The following is a 26547-nucleotide window of genomic DNA, read 5'->3' on the forward strand; positions in this document are numbered from 1 at the left end:
ATGAAGGCCGCCGACCGACTTCTCGGGCGTCACAGAAAGAAAAGACCAACACGCATATTCTCAAAGCCCTTAGCAACAACATCTAAGGGCCGCCTTGATTTGAAACGGAAGTGAAACCAAGGTTTTGGTTGGAACCGGATCACAACTTAACGAGCTTTGCAAATGTTTTTCTCCAAACATCGTGGTTGGAAATGATGAAATCTTTGAAAAATACTAACGCGAGATCCCAATTCAAGAGCCTAGGTACAACTCTTCCAAGAATTTGCAACAGACAATGTTAAGGGGAAAAACCAATTCTCTCGAAATGACCTTCGTCAAGAGTGAACGCGAAGGCTCGTTTATTTGATATCGGTGCAAGTACACTCTAAATCCGTCGCTGGCTTTTACGCAGCATGAATTGTGTGTGTTGTGGCCAACGAGGCGCTCAAACTGGCTCAATACGTACGTACGAGTACATGAGAACGGAGGAGCTATTGCGTCGAAGGTGTCTAGCCAACAAACATCTGGTTGAAAAATGTTCCACCCAAAGAGGACCTTGAAAGATGGAACATACTTCGGTAGCGAACTGACGGAACAGGCCACGTAGTGTTGGGTCTGCGGCCATTCCCATTCGCCTTTATCGAGCAGCCCTCATTGGTCTTAGGTAGGGTGACGACGACAGAGAGAAATGAAGGAGAAGGAAGAGAGAAAAAAAACTTGTGACGCAAGTCACATCCGGGTGAGAAAGCCTCTTTCAAATGAGACCACGACGCCCAAAGGTACATACACACACCCGTTGGTTGGACCTTATAAAAAGGGGCATTCTTTCCCGCCTTGATATACGTAGATGCCGCTCCATGCATGTTTTGACAGACATCGAAAGTTATCGATCATAAGAGTTCCAAAACCACATAACCACATAATGTTAAGACTACACACATACGTGTATATCTAACAAGCAAGCAACTGATCAGATAAACCAAAGGCTCTTTGAAGTTCTTGTTTCCATTTCCGTCTTTGCGCCTTTGCTGTCGATTTGAACCGCCGCTTTCGTGTTCGTGTCGACTTTAAAGGACTCCATGTCCTCTCTTTGTAAAATGGCCGGGACAGATCGTTTTCATAGTAAGTACAGGCTCAGCTTTTACTAAAATGTATCGACATGTGAAAGATGTGAATAGCATGTGCATGTACTGCACACGTATTTAAATCCCAATTCTCTAAAGCTTTCCAGATTTTCAACCAGTTCCCTTCTCGTCCAAGCTCAAGGGTACAAAAGAGACACATGGAGACTAGATAAAAGAACGCGAACTAGTAATACTTTCGCACCACTAGCCGGCTGCTCTTCGTGTAAGACGAGGAGTGAGACAAATCCGGTTGATAAAAATCCCAGTTTTTGCATTTTGCAATGCCTACACCGTCGAGTTCTCGCCCGTTTTTTTTTGAATGCCCTTCTCTGGGTCCCGAAAAAGAACGAAAAGAGTGAGAGAGAGAGATGAGAGAAAGTCAGGAAGCTATTTGAGGCCCTCGAGTTGGTTCGTTGGCAAAGGCAACCGATGTCCCCTCTTCTCCGGTTGGTCTTGTTACTCCACGTCCTCCAGAAGAGTACGCCCATACTCCTCTCTCTCATCCCGACCATCCCTCTTTGCCTCTCTCTCGCTTTGCCAAAGAACGGATGGCAGTAAAAAGACGAAATGACTGCGACAAAAAAGTGCATATCCTTGTGGGCCTCGCCCGAGATGATTCTAGTACTACACATTCTCCTGAAAGTATTCGGTACAATTTAAAGAAAAGGCTGGTCTTTCGTCGATCGTGTAATGCTGGACCTGGTTGCCAAGCGAGCTGCAACATGCCCTCCAAGTCAAATAAGGCCAACCCCCCTTGGTGCATCTGGCCTAGAATCAGTTACTGTAGATGCACTTGTAGCTGTAGGCCTTACCATTGAGGCTTGGGAGTTCCAACCCAAAACTGATTAACCTTCCATTTAGGTATGACACTGACAAAGAATTATCATCATCTCTACGTATCAAGTGCGAAATCAGAGAGATTGCAGTTTCATGTCACAATAGCCGACTGGGCCGATTTTGCGCATTTCAAGCGCCAACGATACAAACCATGAAAAAACATTGGAACATGTTGGACTTAACATGGGTTCCTTGCTTGGACTTATGACTCAGAAATTTTTACCATGACAGCAAAGGGAGGGAGCACTTGGCAACTGTGTAGAGAAGAGACACGGAGGGATCTTTTTACCAAAGGGTGGATCAGACAGCAGCAAAATATAAAACGGAATGAGCTCAATCTTAATTGAATGGGATCGTGAAAAAGACCTCCAAAAGACTGGTGATGCATCAGCCATCAAACCCTTCATATTAAAGAGGAACACATTTGAGTGCAAACCATTGAACGTTCCAACTCCCAAGCATACGAAACAATGCAAAAAAAGTTACCCATGCAAAATTGGGTAGAATTATGATATTTTTGGCACTAAGTCGTAAGGTCCGACCGTGTTTCCGAATTGCCATGACGAAAGCAAAGCTCTTAAAAAAGTTAGAATTAGAAAATAGGTTCCGGTTTGCGACTCTCTTGGGGGACAAAGAAAGTTCCCCATGACGCTTTGGTTCTTTCGTATTTCACTACATATTAGTTCGTTTTGAAGGCTGGTCTGATAATTTTCTTTTGGCGAAACGTGTGAAAATCTACAAGATTTTAGATTTGCCAACCATTACTTTTAGCAAACATGATTGTGAATGGAGTGTCACGGCTCACCGTGGCTTAACAAGGAATAACCCGACGTACGTAGACTGGAGGTGAGCGGTTGAGCATAATCAATCGCAGGAAAATGACAAATGGAAGAACTCCTCATCTTGAGTGATCCGAGTTATTTTGAAAATGAACAATCTCCCAAGAAAAATCCATTCAACACGATGGAAAAGGTGCTTCCGTTTAAAATTGGCCTCGAAAAATCTTCGGTACAAGAAACGGGATTTGCCTGCACGTTCTGTGGCACTAGAGTCTCAACATAAGCCATTACGGTAGACCTCTCGGACTGGACTTGAAATTCATGCCCATTGTCAGCAAGTCTTTCTTCCGCTTCTTTTCTTTTCGAGTGCGATAAAGTAACGAAGATTCAGTAACTGCATTCAATTAATTGAGCACGTTCTACCAAGGCCATATAATTGGGTTGCTCGCTCAAAAATGCATTCCCCAGTCGATCCAAGGATGAAATTGGTTCTCTTGGCATTCGTTGCAGATTCGAGTCAAGCTTTGTTGTACGGACCTGAGCAGGGTGGGTGTTGGCTTGATCCTGAACCAAGCCATGGACAAATGCTTTTACTTAAGTGTATTTAACCACCTCTATTGGCCGGCTTTATTCAGAAGGTTTGGCTGCTCTTGTTTGTTGTTGTTTTCTTCTGCTTTCGGTCTTTTCTCACAAACGTCCAAGTACATTCATCATGATCATTGAACAGCATCCATCAGTCTCTGCTTGTGACAACAAGCATTATCATCACCATCCTGGATGGTTCCAGCCAGATAAGAAGGTTCAACGACCCCGCCTGAAGAGTGGAGAGCCCAACAGCTTGTTGTTTCCATCCAGTGAGTGCTTCCCGCCAGTTTTTTGCCAAGTTTCAAAATCTCTAGTCCTGCTTTGATTTTGGACGCCCCCTACCTCGATGACTTAGCTGTTTTACATTGAGGCTCGGAATTCGTCTTGTCGTCTTGCACTCGTGGTTGTTCAGCTCTCAGCCAAACCAACCAAGGCTCTCATGGCTACAGTTCAACCGCCGTCGCAGCAGTAGTCTTCTTCGTCTTGAGCGGAGATCTCTACCGTTGAATGACCAAGTCAAGACTGACTGAACTGAGTAGGGGCCCGGCGCTGAAGGGTAGGAGAGGAACGAACGGTGGGAGACGTTCTTCTCGACAAGCCAACAAAACAACAACACCTGTTACCCTAATTCAGCTTGGGAAACATTAGAGACGCGCAGTTCCATTCAGGGGAGGGATTTCCATCCGACTCGATGTTCCAATTTTTACCCTTGATCTATGGGCTTAGAGTAATGTGATCACAACTTACCACCAGAGTAAAGGAGTTGGACCCCCCTGAATCGAGTACGTATCTCTCATTGAATTACTCCAAGGTACCTCACCTAATTCTTAGTCAAAAGGTTGAGGTCCTCCAGTCAAAACATACTACGCAAAAGATCTGCAAGCTAGCAACTCAAATGGGGTGAATGATCTCTGAAGCCGGAATCGGGATTGAGCGAGCCCAGGGCCAAGGGCCGGGCTACGTAACTAGGCTTGAGCTCACGTTGTGGCATGAGCACTGTTAGAAGAACCCACAACAACGACAAACCCGCCACTACCACCAGTCCCACCACAATCACCAGAGGAGATACGCATCTCACATTGGCTGAGGAGTCAAGAGCATGGCCATGCTCTCTCGTTCTCAAGTAATCAGCAAAAAGCTGACAGGCAATAGTCAAATACCAATGAGGGGACTCAAACTTCAGAACTTAAGTCTCAGAAGACGTGTTTTCATAACCCAAAATGGGGCCGCTGCCAAGATCGATCCGAATAAACGGACTATTTCTTTGTCAACTATGCCTTTTCTCTTCTTTCCATTAGATATTCAAAGTCCCAACAAATCCTACTCAGCACAATTAATCCCAAGGAATGTATCACTCAGTATCATGCTCAAAAATCTTTTCCTCTCCGTGGCTAACTTCTCGAGCAACAACAAATCCGAACACGGTCGAGCTGTTCAAGCAGATTACGGTCCAACTAAATCTGTGTGGACACTCCTGGACGATAAATGTCAACCTGGCCTGGCTGGACAGCTGTTTTGAATAGGTCATCTGATTGCCGTCCGGGCCGTGCTCGACTTTGTCATCGTTTTCCTTCATTAGTTCCTTCGTCGGTTCCTCAAAATCATCAAGTTGATGGGAGTCATTTTCACGGTTCTTCGAGAGTGAAAAATACGTCTCATAACGTTTTCGAAAATGCGACTAAAAAGGTCGTGTCGACCAATGCAATGCAGGAATTTGACCAACGGGAACGAGAGAAGTCCAATCAATGACTGGGAGCTCATGTTCGGTCGGAAGTTCAGAACTACTCTTCATTCATTCTCCTTTATCTCGCGTTTAAACGTGTTTAAAGGTCAAGGAAGACTAAGCTTTCGCCGTCGTTTGATTACGAGTGAAAGTAAGAAAGATTAGATAGTGCAGCCAACAGAGTGCTTCCTCGTTCGTTCAAATTGTCCACTGGTAATTTCATATGGATGCGTATGTTTGTTCATAAGATCGTGGGAAATGACAAATCCGAGCGAGACTATATTACTGCGAAAGAAGACCTACAAGGACCACCTCCATGGGTTGATAAGCCACAATCACAGATGGAAAACTGCTTGGCAGTTCACTGAACTCCCAGCTACCAAGAACCTACCAAGAAAGTCCCGTCTTTCGCCCTTTCCTGCTTCTTATTCGTCTCGTTCATAGTCCAAGTGATTGTCTTTGAATGAAGAGAAACCGTGTTGGCCTCGAAACCTGGTGGTAGGACGGCCAGACTGCCGTCCACAACAACGGCTGGACGGACCCAACCACTAACTAACCACACTGACTGAGTAAAACGAGCTGGTTGGTGGTTGAAAACGCAGCATGATGATTTTCACCGAATTGCATTCAGTCGAAGGGACCTAGCCTCAATTCTGAATGTGAGCTCAAATCTCAGATCATCACGGGAACGGGTGCACGCACCAGGCACTTTATGAGCCATAAACATATCTCGCGTAATGTGTGACTTTTATTGTTGTGAGGCCTGGCAATACACTCACTCGCGCCTGGAGGGAGTGCAGTCACAATTTAGTAATTTTTGTGCAACTGCCAACGACTATCCAGCTTCCATATCTTCTTGGTAGTCATTCAATGGGTTTGTAGTGGATTTGGAATTTGAAATCGCCACACTCACACCCACGGGCACAGTGTGCACAGTGGCACAATGCAGTTATCAGAACGGGTTATGAACTTACGTAGTGCGGCTTTATGATTTTGAATGTCTGGGCCATTGCTGGGTCAAGTATAGGCATCTTTTGACAGCTTTGGTCATCAGGACAAATGCGCTGCAATTTGTAACCTCAAGAGAGGGGAACCGAGTGACGATGCGATTAGCCAAGGACTCCTGTACTGTTCCAATAGTAACATTGTGCTACAATTCCTCAAGTGCTAGTTCCTCTGTCAACTCTTCCAAAGTTGACTGATAAATTATAAGCCAGGGTAGAGAGGGATGGTAGGTGTATTCTTTGATGCATTTCTCGTGCCATGTGTGATTACCGTAATCGAGCTACAATATATTTACACCTAATTTTTTCATTTGGTGTAACTGCGTGGAAAAGAGAAACGAGGTCAACCCGGGCTTTAAGATATCCTGAAATGCACCTTGTGCATTTCCAGTTGATTTTCACATGACGAAAAGTGAGAAAACGACAATGAATAACCGAGGCCTCAGTCAAGGCCAAAAGCCAAAACGGAACTTCTCACGACCTTAGCATTGAATCTGTCCGCGGAACGATATAACATGGCCGTTAGCTAACCCAGCGCAAGAAATCTCCTTACAACTGTACTGCATCCGATATTTCTATTGCCTCTTTTTTATGCAGAGCAATTTCAGATTTCAAATTTCAAACTGCAATTGTTGCAGCTTGAGCCACGCCTAGGCAAGGCACGGCAAGACAAGCGAATCTTCCTGCTTGAACCGACGCCAACATAGCGGCTATTGAATATTTCATATTCACTGCAAGTAAAACGAGCAGCTCTCAATGCCTTTTGCCACTCATTTTAGAATATTCAACGGATCCAGCAGGTCTTAACCATAGCTTCAAGACCCAATCATCCCGTTTGTACCACCTCCGATAGCCCCATCCCATCAAACTTAAAGTAGTATTTGTAGTCAAGTCAACGACAAAGTCCATCGACTCGAAGAAGTACTGTGTATCAATCGCCCAACCAGGTGAGTCATTTTGGCCACGGAGGAACACATCGTTCTATAAGTCCGCAGCTATTCGGTGTGTTTACGAGCTCGCAATGAATGGAGACTTGAACATCCAGGAATTCTCGGACTCGGATGCAATTGCAAACAGTACAAACATAGAGTCACACGCTCAAGAGGAAGTTTGTCATGGCCAGCCAGCATCTATTGCTAGTTTAAACACCAGAACAAATAACAGCTTAGTAGCCTCAGTAATGAGGACAGCCGTTAGTGTTACCACTACGTACTCATGCCAAGGAAATAACGAAATAGAAGTCCAAGAATTCATGAAGCAAGGCACATCGGCGTCTCAGTTCTGGACTCCACAAAGAAATGAATGCCACCATTAGGCTAGCTTTGTGTGTTCTTCTTTCCATCGTCGTTCATTCAGAGCAAATTTGCAATGATGATAAGGATAAACAGTTTTCCAAGTTGCCAAGGGGTCGTTCCCATTCAGTCAACCCAGCTTCACCAGCATTCATTGAGGTCGTCCCAAAGAAAACCGCGAGTGAATGAGTATATGTGATGGTGTTTGTGTGAAGGGGGAAGAGAGAGAGAGAGAGAGAGAGAGAGAGAGAGAGAGAGAGAGAGAGAGAGAGAGAGAGAGAGAGGAGAGAGAGGGGAGAGAGAGAGAGAGAAGAGAGAGAGAGAGATTACACGGCCAGGCTTACGAGTACAAAACTCGTTTGACTTGTTGGTTTCTCAAGATCGACGTAGATCTCTTATATTTTCTTATTGAAGTACAACATACGTACACATACTATGTACGTATATGCTGCTCCAATGCCACAAGCAACGATCTCTTGAATGCGAAGTGGGTCAGAAGATCATAATTGGAGAGGGGGTTGTTTGACTGCGCTCCAGAGTGTCACTCCAGTCACCCAGGATACCCTTTGCCCAAGGTCGGAGTATTATTGCACGCCTAATGAACCTTCAAGGTTATAGGTAGGTCAACTACCCTGGACGTTTCGAGACACAATTCCAGACGTTTGGTAAAGAATGTTTTAGTATCGTTAAATTACTTATCAATCGAAACCAGTTTGGCCCTTAAAAATCAAAGAGCTTTGCGGTACTGATTAGCGAGTACTGATTATTCCATTGTTGACTTCAAAGCCAATCAATAATCATTGTGTGGGCACCTGTCCAGATATTTTGATATCTTTGGTGAGAGGTATTCAAAATGACTCAGCGAAACTCAATCTGGATAATATGAAAAAATGAGGGTAAGTTGACACAACGCTCACCTCATTCAATCTTTGCGTCTTCCTACTTGCAGAATGTTAGGAAATACCTATGTTACCTTGTTCGACTCAATTCACCCCTACAAAACCTTCTATTTTCTAGACTCAAAATCAAGTCCAATGAATTTGACGAATCATAGAAGCAGAGATGAGGTCAAAATGATCACAACTTTTGAAATAGACAGAAGAGGTTCAACGTCTCATGACCAAAGAAAGACCTCGACAAACTCTCGTAACAAAGACGTGACCACGGCAAAAAGGCCATCTCATTCATCACTGCGTAAGTGACGGTCAATCATTCACACCCAACACATTGCAGGCCATTTCAGCGAGTCTTCACTAAAGATTGAAGACGGCCAGACTGAAATTACAGAACTCGACTTTGGTGTACATACTGTACGAGTACATGGTGTGGAGCGTGGTAAACGTACTAGTTTCGTAGTTTACTCATCTTCTCTGTCATCATCCTCGTCATCATAATCATCAAGAAGCAACGGTTGGATGTGATGTAGTTGAGCAATGCACTCACTACATTGTTTATTGGTGTATTAGTGACCTTGTGAGCGATTGATCAGAGCCATTTCAAGCAGGCTTTCCCAGAAATTTTATTGCTCTAGAAACTCGTGTATTCTATCACGCATTGCATATCCTTGAACATCATTGAGCAGACTTACAGTACAAGCAGTAAATTGGACGAAAACTCGCCTTTTGTGGCAAATTTGCCCAATTTATGTGAATCTCGCCAAATTTCATCTGAGTTGATTTACGAAAGGAATCATGCTTGTTCCGAGATTTGCACCGAGAGACGGTCGGTCAATCCATTAATCAATCAACCACATGCCTTGGAGTACAAAGGCGAAATGTTTTCAAGGTATACATGGGCAAAAGCCAGCGCCAAACAGCTAAAGTAAACAGTTCCAAAATTTGCACCGAAGCGTGTTTGCAATCTGCACACTTGTCATACTCGGCAAGTTGAACCGTGGGCGTACGTACGAATGAACGAGGGCCTTCTCCCTCTGTCTGTCTATCTGCCTGTCTCTTTCTGTGTTCTTGCCTAACTAGCTTTCCATTATCCAAACAAAGCTCACTTTTCCTCGTCCGTCCAAGGTTTAACATACACTCGAGGTACGATCCACGGTAAAGGACACATTCAGAGGGAGATTGTCCATACACTCAAAATCGTGGAGGTGTTTCGCCAAGGCCACGGAGTATGCATACATATTGCCCACATACCGAATGAAGAGTAGTTGGTTCCTTAGAGGGAGATAACGCGGATCAGGAGCCAAAGAGGAAAAGTCAGATATGAGGATCTGGCCTTTGGCTTGCTCGTACGACTCGTACGTTGATGAGGACTACTCCAAGGCTTCGACGGAGTGCTTCGGGGTGCCCGGCATACAGACATCCTATAGACAAATCCTTATGGCCACTTTGATGAATGGACTCTCATCGTTGGGTGTACTGTTTCTTATCGTCAGCTTATCTTGTCTTGCAGAAAAAAGTCCGTCTGGCCTTTATTGAAAGGAACATGGATCTGGGACCCAATGACGTAGTCTCTCGAGGTGTGCACTTTGGCAAACATTACAGCGGAGCTGACTGACATCATCGAAATGTCACCATTTATGAATCATGAAGAGGGTGAGGCGAAGGCCAGGCCTTAGACTTCTGAGCATTTGCTAACAAATAAATCAATCTTGTCAATCTCATTTTGCCATCATAAACAGGGCAGAAAGATTGAATTCGAAAGCTTATCCTTCTGACAGAACGATGGCATTGCCCAGATTGGCACTTGCGAATTCCTTTCAACCGAACTTTAGCCCAGATGGAAACAACGCACTATTTGTCTGAGAGGTGAGGAATCCTTGGATATGCTAAAATGCACAGACCAACAAAGAGAAGTCTGTCTTTGATATTGCACGAGAGCCTTCAAAACTTCTTTAGGGCATTCCCGTGGGTTCAATAGCCCTACAGGTACAACAGTGCTTCTCTTGAAAATAAATCGAAGACTACTTGGTGCCCCCTAAATATGGATCGATTGCTACCTCTCAGATGCATGTCCCAAATGAAGATTTAGAGCTGCCCGTTTATTTCACCTGATTTGCCATTCCACATGTTGAGATTCATCTGGTCTGACCGTAAATCTCTCCAAACAGAGCAACTAAAGGAAGAGGGCATTTGGCTGGGGAGGATTACCTCCGATCTAAATGAAATTGGGCATAAATTATGAGGCACGCCTCTCTACATGGACAAATGACATGTGTATCAGTTCAGTATCAGTTGGAGTGTTCCTTTGGGTCTGGGGCTCAAGGCTGGATGTCCGCACATGATGTCAAATAAGATCGAGGTGCAAAATCTATGCCACCTACATATCTCAACCCGCATTTTCCCGGAGTCCTTTTGCAAAATGCAATTTTGTGCAAATTGCAAAGAAATGCAACTCTCTTCCCAGAGAGCGAGAGCGAGAGAGAGAGAGACAGAGAATGAGTGTGTGAGTGAGGGAAAGAGCGGCATGGAAGCCAGTACCAGAGCAAATGAGACTGAAGCATCACGGTGCCATCCATTGCACGATGATATTGGTTGGCGATGGGCGGAGGAAGAGGGTGGTACTCCAGGCTGGTTGGACACGACGACTTGCTCGAGTTGCGGCCTTAAGCACGGTGGGGAGCATGGAGCATCGATTCTTTTTTCCAACGTGATCGAACCAAGATACTTTATCATCAAAGAAACTGAGGTCATCAGTGGATCTCGCCTAGATCATCATCGTAACCACTGGCAGAGCCACACTGAAAGCATCATCCTCGTCATCCTCGTCAATGCATTTCCAGTGCACGTCAAAGACGCCAAGAGTCTCTCTTTCTCTCTCTCTCTTTTTGTCATCGTACGGAGAAACCGTTTTCCCCCGAATGCAAGTAGGTAAGTAAGCAAACAACCGACCAAGAAGCGAGGGCAGGCGAAAGTGCGAGGGGATCAATTCCCACCTTAAATGCAACGACAATCCGAGACGAGACGGCTCCCGCGGTGACAAAGACTTCGACAAAGGTTATAACGACTTTGGCGAAAAAGTTGCATTCAGGACATGGGGTGTGGGGTCTCTCTCTCTGTCCCTCTCCCTCTTCCTCCACGTGCAGGATCTTGGATATATGTATTTGCACTCGCTTCACGAAATTTAGACAGCAGATACCGGCTGCCAACTGCGGTTGAATATTAGATTGCGTTGCCCTTGGTCCCTTCCTCGACTTTTACTTTTGAAGATGTGCATCGTTTGCAAGAGGCTCATCCTTGGCTCGTTCGAAAACTTGATGGAACCATTTCGAAAACTCGTGTGGCAGTCTTTTGGCAACCCAGATACCAACCCACCTCTCTACCTCCCTGCATTCTGCGAGCGAGGAAGCAAGCGAGCAAGCGAGCAAGCGAGTGGCAACACACACGCCAACAACCATTTAAGAGACCATGGAAAGGCACAGAGCTAGTAAACTAGCCAGCTAGCTAGCCAGCCAGCCCACAAGGCCGGCCTCCTTGCATTACGAGGTCAGAAATGCGGGATGCACTAATGAGTTGGTGAAGAAAACAGAGTGACTGCTTTTCCATTTCAATGGCACATTTCTATGGAATTGCATCCCTCGTTCGTTCAAGATGGGGCATCAGAGAGAGTGTCCGCTACAACCACAATAGAATTTAACAGCCCCCTCGATTGCAAGAGGGTTTGATAGCCCTGTTCTAATTGCAAGTCCGTCTTCTTTCCTTGGCCTTAGACGGTAGCTAGTAGATTTCATGAAATGCCTTTTCTAATGGACATAAATAACCGAACTGATATCATCAGAGACTCTCAGAAGAAGAAGGGACCTACTAATGGAGTTCAATCATGGAAGGTCATAAAGAACCTGTAGCAAGAGGCCCTCGACCAAATACGAGTATCAAGGTGCAGCCCGAGCCATCATAATTTGGAGCTACTTCAAACTTTATCTGACAGGTGAGACCACGAAAAGAAACCCCCGAGGGAGGAGGAAAATTTAATCTGCACAAATGTAGTCGTACATTATTCTTCGTTGGAAAGTGCATTGCATTAGGCATATTTTAAAATTTTAGTTCATCGCCATAGGGACAACTTCTGTGACAAGGCTAGGGCAATGGAAAATAAGTTGTTCAAGTATTGCCACAGAGGGAAACCTACCCGCAATAACCCAAGCAATGTTCCAAGTTTTCATAAGGGCCCCAGATGCAACCAGTACTTGCTACATACTGCGTGCACACATACGTACGTAATACTCAATGAACGTTGACAATGGTTTTCCGAGCAACGTCGCCAGATACCCGGCCCAGCCTCGAGTTTGAGTGCAAGACAAGTGCAACGGAAGTTGTGCGCAATAAAGGACTCACTGAAGTGGCACAAGGCCCCTTAAAAGTACAACCGAGTTGACTCGATGACTGGCAGCGACAGAGAACAATATTGGAGAGCTAGCGAGTTGGTGTGCTACGTACGTACCATGGTTACCGCTTCCATTATCAAGGGAACTACTTTACAGTATACACGAAAGTACCGGGCGCCAGGCTGTGGGGCCCCAAGTTAGACCTGCTCGAAGCTCCATAAACCTAACCCTTTTTGGCGGGTTTCCCAATCTCATTACAGGAAATGAGAAGAGGAGTACAGAAGTCTCTTTTCAAAACTTGAGCAGCGAAAATGAAGCCATAATTGCAATGAGCAGGGCTGGAATAATGAGGAAACCTACGTAATGGGGCTCTCTGACGTAAGGCACGGAAAAATTGAAACACTGTGCGAATTCTTTGGACGTGCCCAAAAGAACGGGCGGGTTAGATATCTCAACCAATGGTTGAAAGACCGATAGCAAGTAGTGTCAAAGGAGGAGTGGGATTGACGTAATGGCAATGAGCACTTCAACAGTTTATCGAACTACGCAAAAGACCAATGTAACTAATAACTCCTGTCAACCTAATATATATGAGACTGACAAATATTGAAACGCAATGACCAAGGCTGGCTGACAAAACGTCTGTTGCAAGCAGACTATTAGTCAAAAGAAAGGGTCTTTTAGTTAGTGCATGTATTTGGTCGTATCAGAAATACCTCTTAAATAATCCTTCAAGGTTGGACTTGTTCGGGAAAAACAATCTAAGTGTGTGACTATACACACACGCTTTATGTCTTCATGTGCCAGACAGACTGCCAGACTTGCTCAAACGGTAGTTCAGCACTTATCTACTTTCGTTAAACTTCTGCCGAGGGAAATTCAATCCACAACATAAAACTTGTCCGCTTGTTGAACATTTATTACGATGCTCAGACGAGAGTCTCCCATGTCATGGATTGGGAGGAGTGAGTGTCGGCTTGTGGATGATCATCGAGTCATAAGATACCAGCAGGTCCAGACAAGAAATTGCATTTTTTCGCTCATCTACGCAGTGAGTAATGAAAAAAGTGTTGAAAACTATGCGGGCGAGTACGCTTCGGACTCAGACATCTCGTGCTTTGAAGCGAGAGGATTGTTTATGCATGAGATGTAAAAGGGGATAATTTCGAGACTGCTGTGACAGACCCTGTGTTTGTGTTCAAGTGGTGATGTGTTTAGATTGAGCAAGATGGGAAAGTGGCTCATACATCATGACATGGGAAAATGCACTCCGAACGCCGGGTACAAGGATCAAGGATGAAGCGAGGCCTCCCTCAGACTCGGATTGGTATTTTTGGCTGTCTTTGGGTTGATCAAGACACCGAGACAAATAGGCCAGGCATGGACTATTCAAGCGAAAGTGTCAGCCTTTAAGTCGAGCAAAATAGATCAACCACTTCAAGGATCTTTCTTCGAAGTTTCTGAGGCAAAAAGGTCGTGAAGTAATCTCCCTACTTTTCCTCGGGTCTCGAGAATAGAAGAGGCCAGTTGAGGGAGACCATGGAGTCACCGAGGGCTCTCGTTGCCCCTTCTTTGATGCACATAATCTCATTTTCAAGGATCCAATCATCACGACTTTGGAAAGTAGTTGCCTCGAAGTGATTTGTCGCGTTACGGAGGGTATTACTACTGTACATGAATGCTACTGGTCTTGTATTGGTTGTAGCCTTCCTAACTTCGACGTCATCAATCATGCTCAGGCAACCAAATGGTCTCAAAAGACGAACAAAGAACGAGGTCGAAAAATCACCCTAGCATTGCGAGGATGGGAGTCGTTTGTCGTCAATACTGGCGAGGAACACAGCCTCTTTCTTAGTCCCACTCTTTCTTTCTGTCTTTCTTTCGTTCTTGCTCTCTCGCTTTCTCGGTGGTCGTACTCTCCCACACGATGTCAGTGTTTTGCTCCCTCTTTCAGGCCCAGAGCCATGGAAAACAAATTCGCACGCAACGTCTGGCATCGATCGCTTTTCGTCTACGATGAGGCCCAGTGGCGCCGAGAAGGCCCATTTGGGTACAACCCCTTTTTTGCAAGTGGAAAGCGGATGAGCAGATTCAGCCGTTGGCCTTTCTTGCCTTTGCCAAAAGAGGTCTTACCACGCTGCTACTGAAGAGTAAGAAGAAGAAGAAGAATGAGGAGAAGAAGGGGCCCCATTCTTTCGTGTCATGTGTCAAGGAAGAAGAAGAACATGGGCAAGGAGAGAAAAGGGGCGACCGGAGAAATCAGGAGAGAAAGTTGCTCAAGGTGGAACATGGAACAAGCCAAACGCACCCAGGAGAAGCTCTCGCCGACCTTGGAACGCGCCTTTCACCTTGAGACGGGGGAGGTTGGTAGGCTTCTACGGTTGTCAAGGGAAGAAACCACGAGCTGACGAACTCAAACTTACTTACGTATAAGGGCGCAGAATGATTCAGCAATTATAGTAGCCAAGGCTCCGCCCTTTGGCGAACCAAAAGGCATATTTTAGGATCAGGCCATTTGGCCAAATTGGGTGCTAGACATTGGTTTCCAAATACGGTGCACTTGTATCACTAAACAAACCATCCCATACAGTAGATCAGGGCACGGGCAGGCTTCTTTTCAATTACGGTGGCGTTCGATTCCGGGAAGCAATACGCAGCAGTAAATCAAGGGTACAATCGATCGACTACGTCGTTTGTCGAGCTAGGAACGTTTTTCGTTCGAACTCTCTCTCTCTTACTGTATAATCGAGCCTCACCGGAACAACATGCAAAATTGCGTTCCACGAACACGATTCTCGCTCGGACACGTATTTGAATAATTGATTTTTCTTTGGGAACTCACCATCAAAGTCGCTGTAGGCCTCCTCTTTCACAAAGGCTCCCGAGCCGAAATCGATGAGCTTCAATTCCAAAGTCCGCAAGTCCACTAGGAGATTCTCATCTTTAATGTCCCTATGAATGACGCCACGTTGGTGGCACATGATGACGGTTTCCACGACTTGATGAAAGAAGTTCTGCGCCATTTCTTCCTCCAGAACGCCCTTCTCCGTGATAAAATCAAATAGATCCTTGGCGGGCTCAGGTCGCTCCATGACGATGATGAAATAGTCGTGACGCTCGAAGCAATCCAATATTTTGACAACACGTGGGCACCCATAAACTTGCTTGAGCAAACACACCTCCAAGGGTACCCGATGACCATTGACCTGGAACGAGACACACACCACAGTGGTTTACTTACTAGCAAGTGATTACAACTCCAAAACCGGCTCTCCCTCTAGTTTACCCTGTTGTCCATACAAGCGATCAAAGGCATAAATAGGTTAGTCGCCGTTTGATGACAACCCCATGGACATCATCAATTTCTTTGGAGGGAAAGTGGGGTTGCTAAATATGTAGTTATGCCACCGTGTTTTTACTTTTGCCTTTGCTAACCATTGTATGCAGAGACCCTTACGATTGTATTTAGGCGCGTTGTTGAGTTCATTTTCATTTTTATATTAAAGGAAGTCTCAAGGGTTCGCTAGCTAATGTAGCTTCAGAACCAGACCTAATTGACAGTGTATTCTTGTTCTTTAGTCCACTTACGTACGAATATGCCGTGCTATGTGAATCTGGCCATATTGTCAAGGGAGTGAACACAAAACAGGTCCATGACATTGTTGCAAATGTTATCCGATTTGATCGCCACTTTTCATGCAGCTTTGAAGAAGCAAATACACAATCAATTTTACAGGGTTCCGAAAATGTATTACTTTTACGGATTTGGTGGACTGAAAGTTTGCTACTTGTACAGTACAATAATTGTAAAAACTTATTTGAATGCCATGATATAAATAGCTTTGGGCTCATTTCCTCCGAAAAAGGCATCGTCGGAGATGAACATTTTGCCTGTATTCTAAATGGCTAAATTTGAGAGAAAAACTCTGAAAAGATGGCCATAGAAAGGAAGAAATAGAAATCCAACATGAAGCAGAAACAGAGAATGACATATATTACAAATATTAGTCACTTTTTAGTGCTTGTCATTTTTGTATCTCTTGGTCAATGCTCTCAAGTTTACTCGGATGGTTCCAATTATAAATGTATTCAGTGATACCCACTCACTCCTTAGTATGATTGCGTATACGCAGCCTTTGCCACCATTCAATTCCTCGGATGGAGGCCAATGAACCGGTAGCCATTCATTCACCCTCGTTTTCCACCCCTCTTGGAATAAGTACACCGAGGGAAGAGGTCGATGGCCTCGTCCTCGACAACAAGCTAACCCGTTCCCTCCCCGACAAGCGTCAACCCCCTCCCCTGAGCACTCTCTCTCAGGTCATGGAACTCTGGAGAGTCTTCAGAGATCTCCCTCCCATTTCCATCGAGGCTGGCTGGCTACTTCCCAAAAAGTTCTCGTATTTGTATGTTGTTCACTGCGCCGTATCAAGCGGGTAGGATCCTCGTCTGGAACGCCATCTCCGGTCATTTACCCCTTACCTCCTCCCCCTTGAACGAGCGGAGAAACTCCCCTCACTCAGCCCGACCAAAAAAAGAAACAGTGTAATACCCTCTTGGTTCATCGGTCGTTTCCGTTCGTTCCATATTGGAAGCTCGGCGAGCAGACCGCGGGCAGCTCACGGCTCTGTACGAAGTCAGTGCGTACCCTACTGCATGTACTACAAACTACATACGGAGTATGTATGAAAAGCAGACACACTCACGGGGTGAATGTCGTCTTTAGATGGGGAGTGTACGTTCTCTCTATAGATCTGTACAGGTTCCTCTGCGATGACAAGAGTTGGGTAAGGGGATTCCAAAGGGGTGAATTGGATTAGATTGGGTAAGGATGGATGGATGGAGGAGAGGTAGACGTGCCAAATCATCTCTTCACTATTTCCACCGATCACCGCCTCCATGTTCATTCGCATTTGATCGTATTCGTGTGTATACACGTATATCGAACAACGAGTACGCGTACCCACACAAATTCAAAAAAAAACATGTTGAAGAAAAGTAGGTATGAATGAATGTGTTGGAATCCAATAAAGAAATGTGTCACAACTCGATTTTCTCGCGGAGAGCAAGACGAAACCGAGATTTGGGCAGGCATGTGTTTTTCGCTTTTATTTTTATTATGCTCTCGTTACAAAGGGTTCCAGTAGGTCCATTATTTCCAAGAAATGAAATGTTGGAATTTGACTAGTACGGGTGTGCGCTAAGCAGATGGGAAAACGATCAAATCTGCCAAATGCACCAGCCACTAAATCCAAAGAACAAAAGACCCCATGAGATCTCTTTCGGAATACCAGGAAAATTCCATTTGTTTCTCAGATGAGTTAATGCCCTTTTTATGCAAATCCTAATTCGATATCCACCCTGCGAGAAAGAGTTTGTATTCAAATACCTCCAGATTCATGAGCCTCAGCTCAGGGGGTCATAAAAATCATGTTTCAGTTGGATGAAATTGGTGAAAATACATCCTCTTTTGGCTTTCAGGTACCGTTCAACACCTTGCGAATGTTGCGGAGTGAATTATAATCTCAAGTATAGGCTGAAAGTTACGACTAATGAGTGTCGCGCATTCTCCAGTGGCTGACATTCATTGGGCTAAGTAGCATTCAAGATTAGGGAGATCAAAAAATTTCGGCATTTTTTGCCTTATCCTCAATTTTCTGTCCTTGGGGACATCTTGACCATTTCCTCTCGTTCTCAGTTATCCCGGTTTTGCACCCACATTCATTTGGCGCTCATCTTTGCGTTGTCTCAGCATTCTTTCCGAAGAGATACATTCACTTCGGCTCCATTCGTGCACCTTTTAACGAGGGCCTAGCGACGTCCCTCCCCCGCCCGCTGGCTAGACAGCCCTATTAATGAGGCCGATGGCCCAATTCATTTCAGTCAACTTTCCTACGCTCTCCTTCGCACATTTAGTACAGTACATTTTTTGACTTTTGCAACACGTTATTTGTCTCCATTGTGGGGAGGCCAGAAACCGCAGTTCTTTTGGCGAGGGCAACAAACGGGTTTCGCACTTGCAGCTACCGAACACGAGCAATTGCAGTAACAATTACATGAACAATTGGACTCAATACGAAATGGAGTCGTCGCCAACCTCAATTACGACAACGTGAATTCACAGAGCTCTTCTACCCAATGTAAGCGTCTAGTGCTCGTACGTTGGAAATCCTGTTCGATAGAATGCCACAATCCTCTGCCCCCATGCTAACTTAGCTAAGGTTTGCGTTTCGATTCTCGCCAGAGTTCGAAGTCCAATTTAAATCTAACACAGATTGGCTTGATCAAATTAAGCCGGTGGCACGTCTTCGTTCTACTTCGACTCAAATGATTGGATTGGTGCAATTGGAGGGTCATGATTAACCTTGAAAGAACCGGGAGAGTTTCAAGGTTAGTCCTTCAATTCAGCTCTAAGAGAGCATTAACTATGTAAATGTTTCAGAATTATTGAGGCTGCTCTCGAACAGAGTTTTTTGGCATCGCAAACTATTTGAGTGATCTCGATCGATATGTAATCGTTCTAATGCAGTTACCACGTATTGCGCTTATTTCCATGCTTCTTGTTTGGTAATTCTCCCTCTAAAAGTGTGTAGAGAAAGGTGCACTCTCTTATCCTGAGGGGTTTTCGCTCTTCCAAAAACGCAATTCCTGGATCCATGGCTTTGCGCGGAAGTGTGTAATATTCATTCTTCGAGTTTAACAAGGATCAAGTTGGACAAACAAGCCCGATTCCGTAAGAATACCGAGCAACTATCAAGTTCATTGGAGAATTTCTGGGAAAAGGGCCTCGATAAATGCGTCGTAGAAAGATCGCCAGACTGAAAAAACTCGCTGAGCCAAACAAGTACGCTTTGTACTTCGGATAATTGAAGAGTGTCAGAAACCAGACACAGCACTAATCCTCTTTCAAAGTAAACGCATCGCTTGCAATAGGTATGGATTGGGTATAGAAAAAGGCACATTGCTGTATGCACAATGATTTACGTGTGGTATAAATTCAGGCTTCCAATCCGTCGGACATGTTACAATGCGTAATAGTCTTAGCCCAGATGCCAAGCTTTTACTGCACACAGTTGTGCTCGGCTTTCTTTCATTTATTCATCCATTCATTGGTCATTTCAGCCATGACGTCAACGACCCACCAGTTGCAATGGGAAAAGGTGCAGCAGGACTTTCAAGATCCCTTTCTTGTCTTTGCAATAATGTATGGGATCTGGACGAGGTCGTAATCGAATCCTTATGGCAAAAAAGGATACACTCGCACTTCCGAAACACTTGTGGATTCACCTGTTCAGTACGTAGTACGTAGAACTCCTGGTCCATACTAACTCCAACGATTAGTTCGCTCGATATACAGAGGCCCCATTAATCTCAGGCCATGATCGAATCGTTGGGGGCAGTTTTAACTGTATGTTGTGGATTGCTTAGACACGTCTTGTTTCCTGCTTAATGCCAAGCCATGATGCCCATTCAACACTTGTGTCGTCTATTACGGGGACGTCAATAAACGAGTCACCAAGTCGAAGTCAAGTCCAACCAGCTCGACACGATTTTGAGGTCCTTTTCGTTTGACGTCAAAAGACGGTAAACAAGACCAATGCAGGTGTACTCTACAATCAATCTTGTTGGGTCAGGTATGCACATACAAGTACGGACGAAAAGGACGTCTTTTATGTACGACTTGTACCTATTATGTGTAGCACGGCTGATTGAACCTGCCTTAAGGCCCGTTTACCTAGTGCGTACGTACGTACGTATGTAAGTGGTACATCCAATAGACTGGATCACTTGGTTTGATAGGAGTTTTCCTGCCGCGCATAACTTTTGTGTACACATATCACGGATCCACACACTTGAGCTTAAGAGTGGCACAGTGACCTTTGTCATTCATTTCTAATATACACAAAGCAAAAGGTGTTCTTAAAGGTTGAGAAAAGCAAACATGCTGACGTACAATGAATCAGTATGATGTCATTTCATTTACTGGCTTCCTACATATGTCGCGAGTCGCTCTTAGCTTTATTAAGAACTTCTGTGAATTCATTCACACTGCACCCGAAAACAATGAAGACGTTGTTTTTCAAAACACGTCACTTGATTGAAAACGACAATAGTTCCAACAGAAACCGTTGTGGCGTCTTGCAAATAATTGTTGTTCCCATCCCGCAGAGGCCGATCGTTTCCACAGAAACGACCATCGCTCAAGTGTCTGGCCTTTAAATGCATGTTTTGGATGATCTCAAAGAGACGGCGAGAGACAGAGAGAGAGACCGGGAGAAAAAAAAAGACTTGTCGCCCGGAAGTGAATGCAGAAATAGTTCTTCAATGAGTCTCGTGTGTTGGAACTTCGTTCGTTCGTGCGGCGTTATTTCTTTCTGTTGCCAAAAACTCGTCAAGAGGATCTGAGGAATGTTGTTTCACAACAATTTCTCGTCTCTGCCAAAGGCTACTTTCGGTTGGTTTTGTCAACCTAAACATTTCCCATTTTTGTCTTTTTTACTTTGGAAAAAGCCTCATCGAAACTTGGCCAGTGATGACATGATGAGGAATTGGACCATCTCTGACCTTTCTCAAATCTCCTGAAGGGAATAGCTTTCAGAAAGCCACATCTCGTAATGGATCCAAAAGGTAAGCAATGAATAGCTGCCTAAAGGCTACTTGAAGGTGTCTTTATAGTAGGCACCTGACACTTGCCACTATCGAGCCGTCCGTCACTTGACGATATGTCCATCGGGTATTTTTGTCATCTTCGGTGCAGAAAAATGCATTTTGTCTCGACCCACGCCGTGGAAAGCTGCATGGGGGACACCAACCTCTTTATTGGCCTGATGGACTCTCTGATCTTTGCTTCAAATTCCGATGCACGTCCGTGTTCAACTTCGACTTTGGCAATCCTACCTCGTTATCGCATGACAAACTCCAGTAAGGTTTCTTTACCAGTTACAGACACTCATTGGGCAATTGGCACATTGGTTCAAAAAAAGAAGTGCGCTTTTCCATTTGTGAAAGGGGAGGGGGGAACACAGACACAAGAGTAACCTTGAAACATTCCATCCATGAGTATTACTCGTAGTAAAACCGGTTCAAAACTCAAGTATGGTGAAGAACGTGTACTACGCGTTCCGGTCCAGGCTGCCAAAGGGTTGTTGCCAATTGCATCTCCCTCCAAAATGATTGAATTGCATTTTTTCGTGAAGTTATCAATCATCGCTTTCGGATGCTTGGCTCACGATTGTTGATAAAACTGCAGCATTCGCAATGGAACGTTCACAAAATACAGACCGAGCTCGGGTATCTACGTAGAGCTGTGGCTCTAAAAGCCGGACATGCAGTAAATTGCGCAATTGTTTGCGAACCAATATGGTTTTCAGACATTGCTGAATCATTTTGATTCAATTGGGTGACTATACGTAAGACCGGTTGGAGAGGAATTGAGCGCCGTAGAACACTGAACGATCAATGCCCAATTAATCAATCGTCCACGTATAGCACGCCAGAACATCATCAAACAATGTAAAGTTAAAGAGAAAGAAGGTTTCCTTTGATGTGATGTTTATGTAGGAGATATTCAAGAAGGGATCTTTTTTTACCCAACACCCACCTCATGACAACAGCAGAGGTTGACATACAAGTAGCAAAAGTATGCGGGGACTGCACGTACGTAATGTACGAACGTACAAATTAGAAAGGTATGCCAAATGAAAACCCCGGCTTGCTAACCATTTAATGATTTTCTGCACTTTTCCTTGGCGAACGGAACCAGCTTTCTCTGACCTATTATTTGTAACACAGATTAAAGCTCCTCGGATACTCAACGAGCTCAACGGTATGAGAAAAAAAAGTCTTTTTCGAACAAGGCCAGACCAGAGAAAAACTCGGGGTAGAGAAAAAAAGAGGGCATTTTTTGTTGCCATGTTCTAAAAACAGTTCTGCTCTCTCTCTCTCTCTTCTTTTATCTTGCTGTCTATTCATAGTCAACTCTTGAAGGTGGAGAACCTCTGTGTCAAACGAAGTTCCTTTTCTATAAACTTTCTATAAATTATTATGGAAGGTGACTTACTTGTCCCCATTCTGATATCTTGGATTTCGCGATCTGTTTGATGGCCACGCGCACTCCGTCGATGATGCGAATGCCGGCGTAAACGGTGCCGAACCCACCCTTCCCAAGGACAGGCCCCACACGATAGGCCTCCTCGAATGGATCCGGTCCAATGGGGAAGATTTGCTCCGGAAGGGGTATCGAGGGTGACGAGGAGTCTAAAGCTAGAAGATGGGGTAGGTGTATTCCTCTCGATAAAGATTGGGACAAGGGTGGGGGTGGTCTAAAGAATCTTCGAGTTCGTGGAGATCGCTTGAGTCCATGAGATTCACTCATTGCGTCATTGGTGGTGCTTGGATTCAGGGGCGGCTGGGGATAAGCAAACGGGCTGCTCTGAGATACTGATATGGGCGAGGACGAAGTATGGGCCTGAAGTTGTGGGTGCGATTGGTGTTGTTGCTGTGACTGCTGCTGCTGGTGTTGCTGTTGTTGTTGTTGTTGGGGCAAAAAATGAAGGGGAAGAGGCAAAAGCCGCTGCTCCTGATTTGCGGGATGAAACAAGGCATTGGGCAATGATTGAGATATGATCATAGACGGCGATGTCGATGTTGAGAGGGCAGACGAGTAGGTGTGTTGACAGTAGGGGTGATTGAGATACCCATCTACTTGTCTAGGTGGAGGCACTGCAAAGATGATTAGCCACCATTCTAAGAATGCTCAATGTGGACCTCCCCAAAACCAAAGAACTTTGTGCCGAAACTTACTTGATTCCGTTCCCGGTGGATATCGCATTGGGGCTATAAGATGAGGCTCAATAAATGGTTGACTTTGGGAATGTACTGGTAGATATGATTGCAAGTGGGGATGATGAGGAAGACCGTGGGTGGTCGGCGAGAGCCCGTGAAGATGCGATCCTAGGGCATTATTGGTTCGGCTGTATTGATTGGAACTGGACGTAAAGCTACCCGAGGAAAACGGTGTCGGACTCGAAGCCATGGAGAGGGACTCGGAGTGAGAGGTCCCCACATTGTTATCATTAATCAAGGACTCGAACATGGGATTGCGTGGAAGCAACATGTTGCACCCGTGTGGCACACCCTCGTCACCCATGGAGCTGCTTAAGTATTTGTTAAGAAACTGTCATCACCTAACAATGTTCAGATACCAGCCGACCTTATAATCGCTCACAAACACTGACAAAAGTGGTGGCCGCTGTAGAGTGTACATGTGGTAGTAGTGGCAATAGTGGTAATAATAGTAGTAACAATACGTAGCTGTAGTAGTGGAGGCAAAAAAACGTGAACAGGTTGACAAACTCTCCGTTCTGGGGTCATATCACTGGATTCAATTAAAATGATTTGTTCTCACTGTGGATGGGATCAACCCGTTTGGTTCTGTTGTTGGCGCATTTGTTTCCAAGTCGACGAACGCAAATGTCTTCTCAACATTAGACAGACTGAGTAAGTCATGCACACTGATGCCCGACGATGCCAATACGGTGGTGTTGGTGTTGGTTTCGTCTCAGCTGCTCTTGTTTTTCGGTGCACTAACCTTCTTCTGATTTGTGTTTGATCAGAGAAGCAAGTTGTTCTTCTCCTTCTGCGTGAAGAGTTGTTCTCTTGTTGCCGGGTGGCACCAGGCACTCGCCTCCCTCAAAACTCCGTTCGTTCGTTCGTTCGTTCGTCCGTCCGTTTGCTCGTCTCCTCTCACTTGTTCTCAGTTGTTCTCAGCCGTTCTCAATTCTTGTCGTTCGTCTTCGAGTTCAAATTGTACTCCTCTTGGTTTCTCGCCGTCCTCCATCGCACTCTAACTCCAACCCGAGGACCGACCGAGTGGACCCCTCTCAAGGTGGTGGTGGTGGTCGTCGTCGTCGTCAATGTCGACGCGGGCGACTTCGTTCCTCACCTTCAAGTCCTTCTCGTCTGCCCAGGGTTACATAGTGCTCTTTTTCCACGTCTTGTCCGATGTCGGATGGTGAGGATCTGCTGCGAGTTCGAGTGACTACTACTACTTCTAATAGTACTACTAGTTCTACTACTATGAGACTTGCGCAATTGCGTCCGCGTCCTCTCCGTTCTCGTAGACTCCCTCCTTCTCTCACCCACTTACTCTTTGGAGTCGGTGGAAAGAAGTAAAGGACAGGGGGTGGAACGAGGAGTACAGTAGTTGAAGTTCTTGCAAGCCTCCACTTAGATACAAGAACTCCTCTTATTCAGAGGCCATGGGAATGAGAGACAGCGAGAGCGAGGGAGAAAAAGAGAAAAAGGGAGAGAGACAAGGCCGGCCTTCATGCATGTGGAGAAGAGGAATTGAGGCCAAGGCAGCAGCATCCCCGTCAAATTGCCCGTATTTGGTCCAGTTGCGAGATTTTGTGCATAAGCTCGCATGAGGGCCTAAGATCTGCCGACCCGGCGTGTTCCACATCCCCCACGGTCACTTCGTTTCGTTCGCTCGTTCGTTCGTTCGTTCGTTCATGCGTTGCTGTCCTGCTTGCTGCTCTATGGCCTCAGTTTCGCACGAGCTCAGGAAGGGAAGGATGCATGCAGAAATGTGTAAGGACGAAAATGAAGACGAACAAGAGGAGGGTGTTTTGCACAGAATGAGTGAGCATTGCGCGTCGGACGTCGGACTTGCAGAGTCCAAGAGGAGTCCTTGGCATTGCCACGATAAGCTGACGAGTTCGCTTGTTCCATTCGTAATATCTTCGACGCTTCCCCCCCCACTCTTGTAACACGTTCCGATCCACTCTCGAGTGCGTAGTAGTAGTAGTAGTACTGTGGAAGTGCCACAGCATGCTTCTTGGCCCAATGGTCACAAAAGTAATACAAATGCTCACTCCTTCTGCTTCTCCTTCTCGGTGATGCCCTTGTTCCCCGTAACAGAGAGCAGACAGACATACAACCAACCAACCAAGGATGGGTCTGACCATGAAGAGGCAAGTGATACCCAAAGTCGGATTAAGTGAGGGTAGAAAGTAGGCCTCTGGGCGCACAGCCTTTGGGTGCCAATTTTGTCAAGGAGCAGACCGCCCCCAATAAATGCGGAAAGTTTCTTAATCAGTAGTTTGGAGCAAAAATATCTGGGAGAGAGGACTCGGAATGCACTTTTGTTTTGAAAGGGGAAACCAACAATCACTCAATCACTCACATTTTGGTCAAGATTCATCCTCATGTCTCACCCAAGCGTTCGTAATTCATTGGAAAATAATTTTATGTTGATATCACTTTGTATTAACAGCCTTTGATATTAAGTACAGATAACAAATGTCGCTTGTACCTGGCAACAAATTTCATACAAATCAATGGAGACATTTTGTGGCACTAATCCACTGAGATCTGATACAATTAGGCTATATTTGGAGACCTCGTCAACCTGATTCGTACCTTCGATTCTTGTTACAGATCCTTCATGGGATAGTCAAATCTCAATTCATTATGTTCCGTTCCAAAACTTGAATACCGTCTCGTTGTTCTACAGCCTTTTTTTGCGGACTTCCTTACCGCTACCGGGATTGGAATCCCAGCAGTTCAAGACGAGAAGATTATTCATTTTACTTGACTTTTATCTATATATATTATTTGATCGACCAACGAATTGGAGTTGACTGATCTGGCTAATCCTTGTATATAAGGTTGATCCGGAATTTTAGTCAAAAACTTGTCCAAGTCTGACTTAAATCCTGCTACTGGATCAACGCCTACATACGCCCTACAAATATTTGAAGGCAGCAAGTTGAACAATGAAGGAGCCCGAGAAAGAAGAGAGTTGGACTTCATTGTTTTAACTAGCTTGGATTCTCGAGGGCTTGAAGGTGCTCTCAAAACGCACCACAGTGGTAAAAATACCCTTTAAAGTTTTGATGGAAATTCCCAAGCACATCTTGGCATTTTTCTCCCTCAGAAAATCA

General features: G+C 45.2%; 1 protein-coding gene across 1 annotated transcript in view; it reads right to left on the bottom strand.

Moving 5' to 3' along the window:
* Positions 1 to 24669, bottom strand: part of LOC131886289 (uncharacterized) — a 27161-nt gene extending 2492 nt beyond the window's left edge. The window contains exons 1-3 of the mRNA XM_059234578.1: positions 23405 to 24669; positions 22662 to 23323; positions 15444 to 15807 (exon numbers count right to left, since the gene is read on the bottom strand). Of these exons, the coding sequence (XP_059090561.1) occupies positions 15444 to 15807; positions 22662 to 23323; positions 23405 to 23750 (1372 nt within the window). The 5' untranslated portion in view covers positions 23751 to 24669. The remainder of the gene's footprint in view (positions 1 to 15443; positions 15808 to 22661; positions 23324 to 23404) is intronic.
* Between the last annotated feature and the right edge of the window lie 1878 nt (positions 24670 to 26547).

The sequence above is a fragment of the Tigriopus californicus genome, chromosome 9 (genome assembly GCF_007210705.1).
Source record: "Tigriopus californicus strain San Diego chromosome 9, Tcal_SD_v2.1, whole genome shotgun sequence".
Taxonomy (NCBI): domain Eukaryota; kingdom Metazoa; phylum Arthropoda; class Copepoda; order Harpacticoida; family Harpacticidae; genus Tigriopus; species Tigriopus californicus.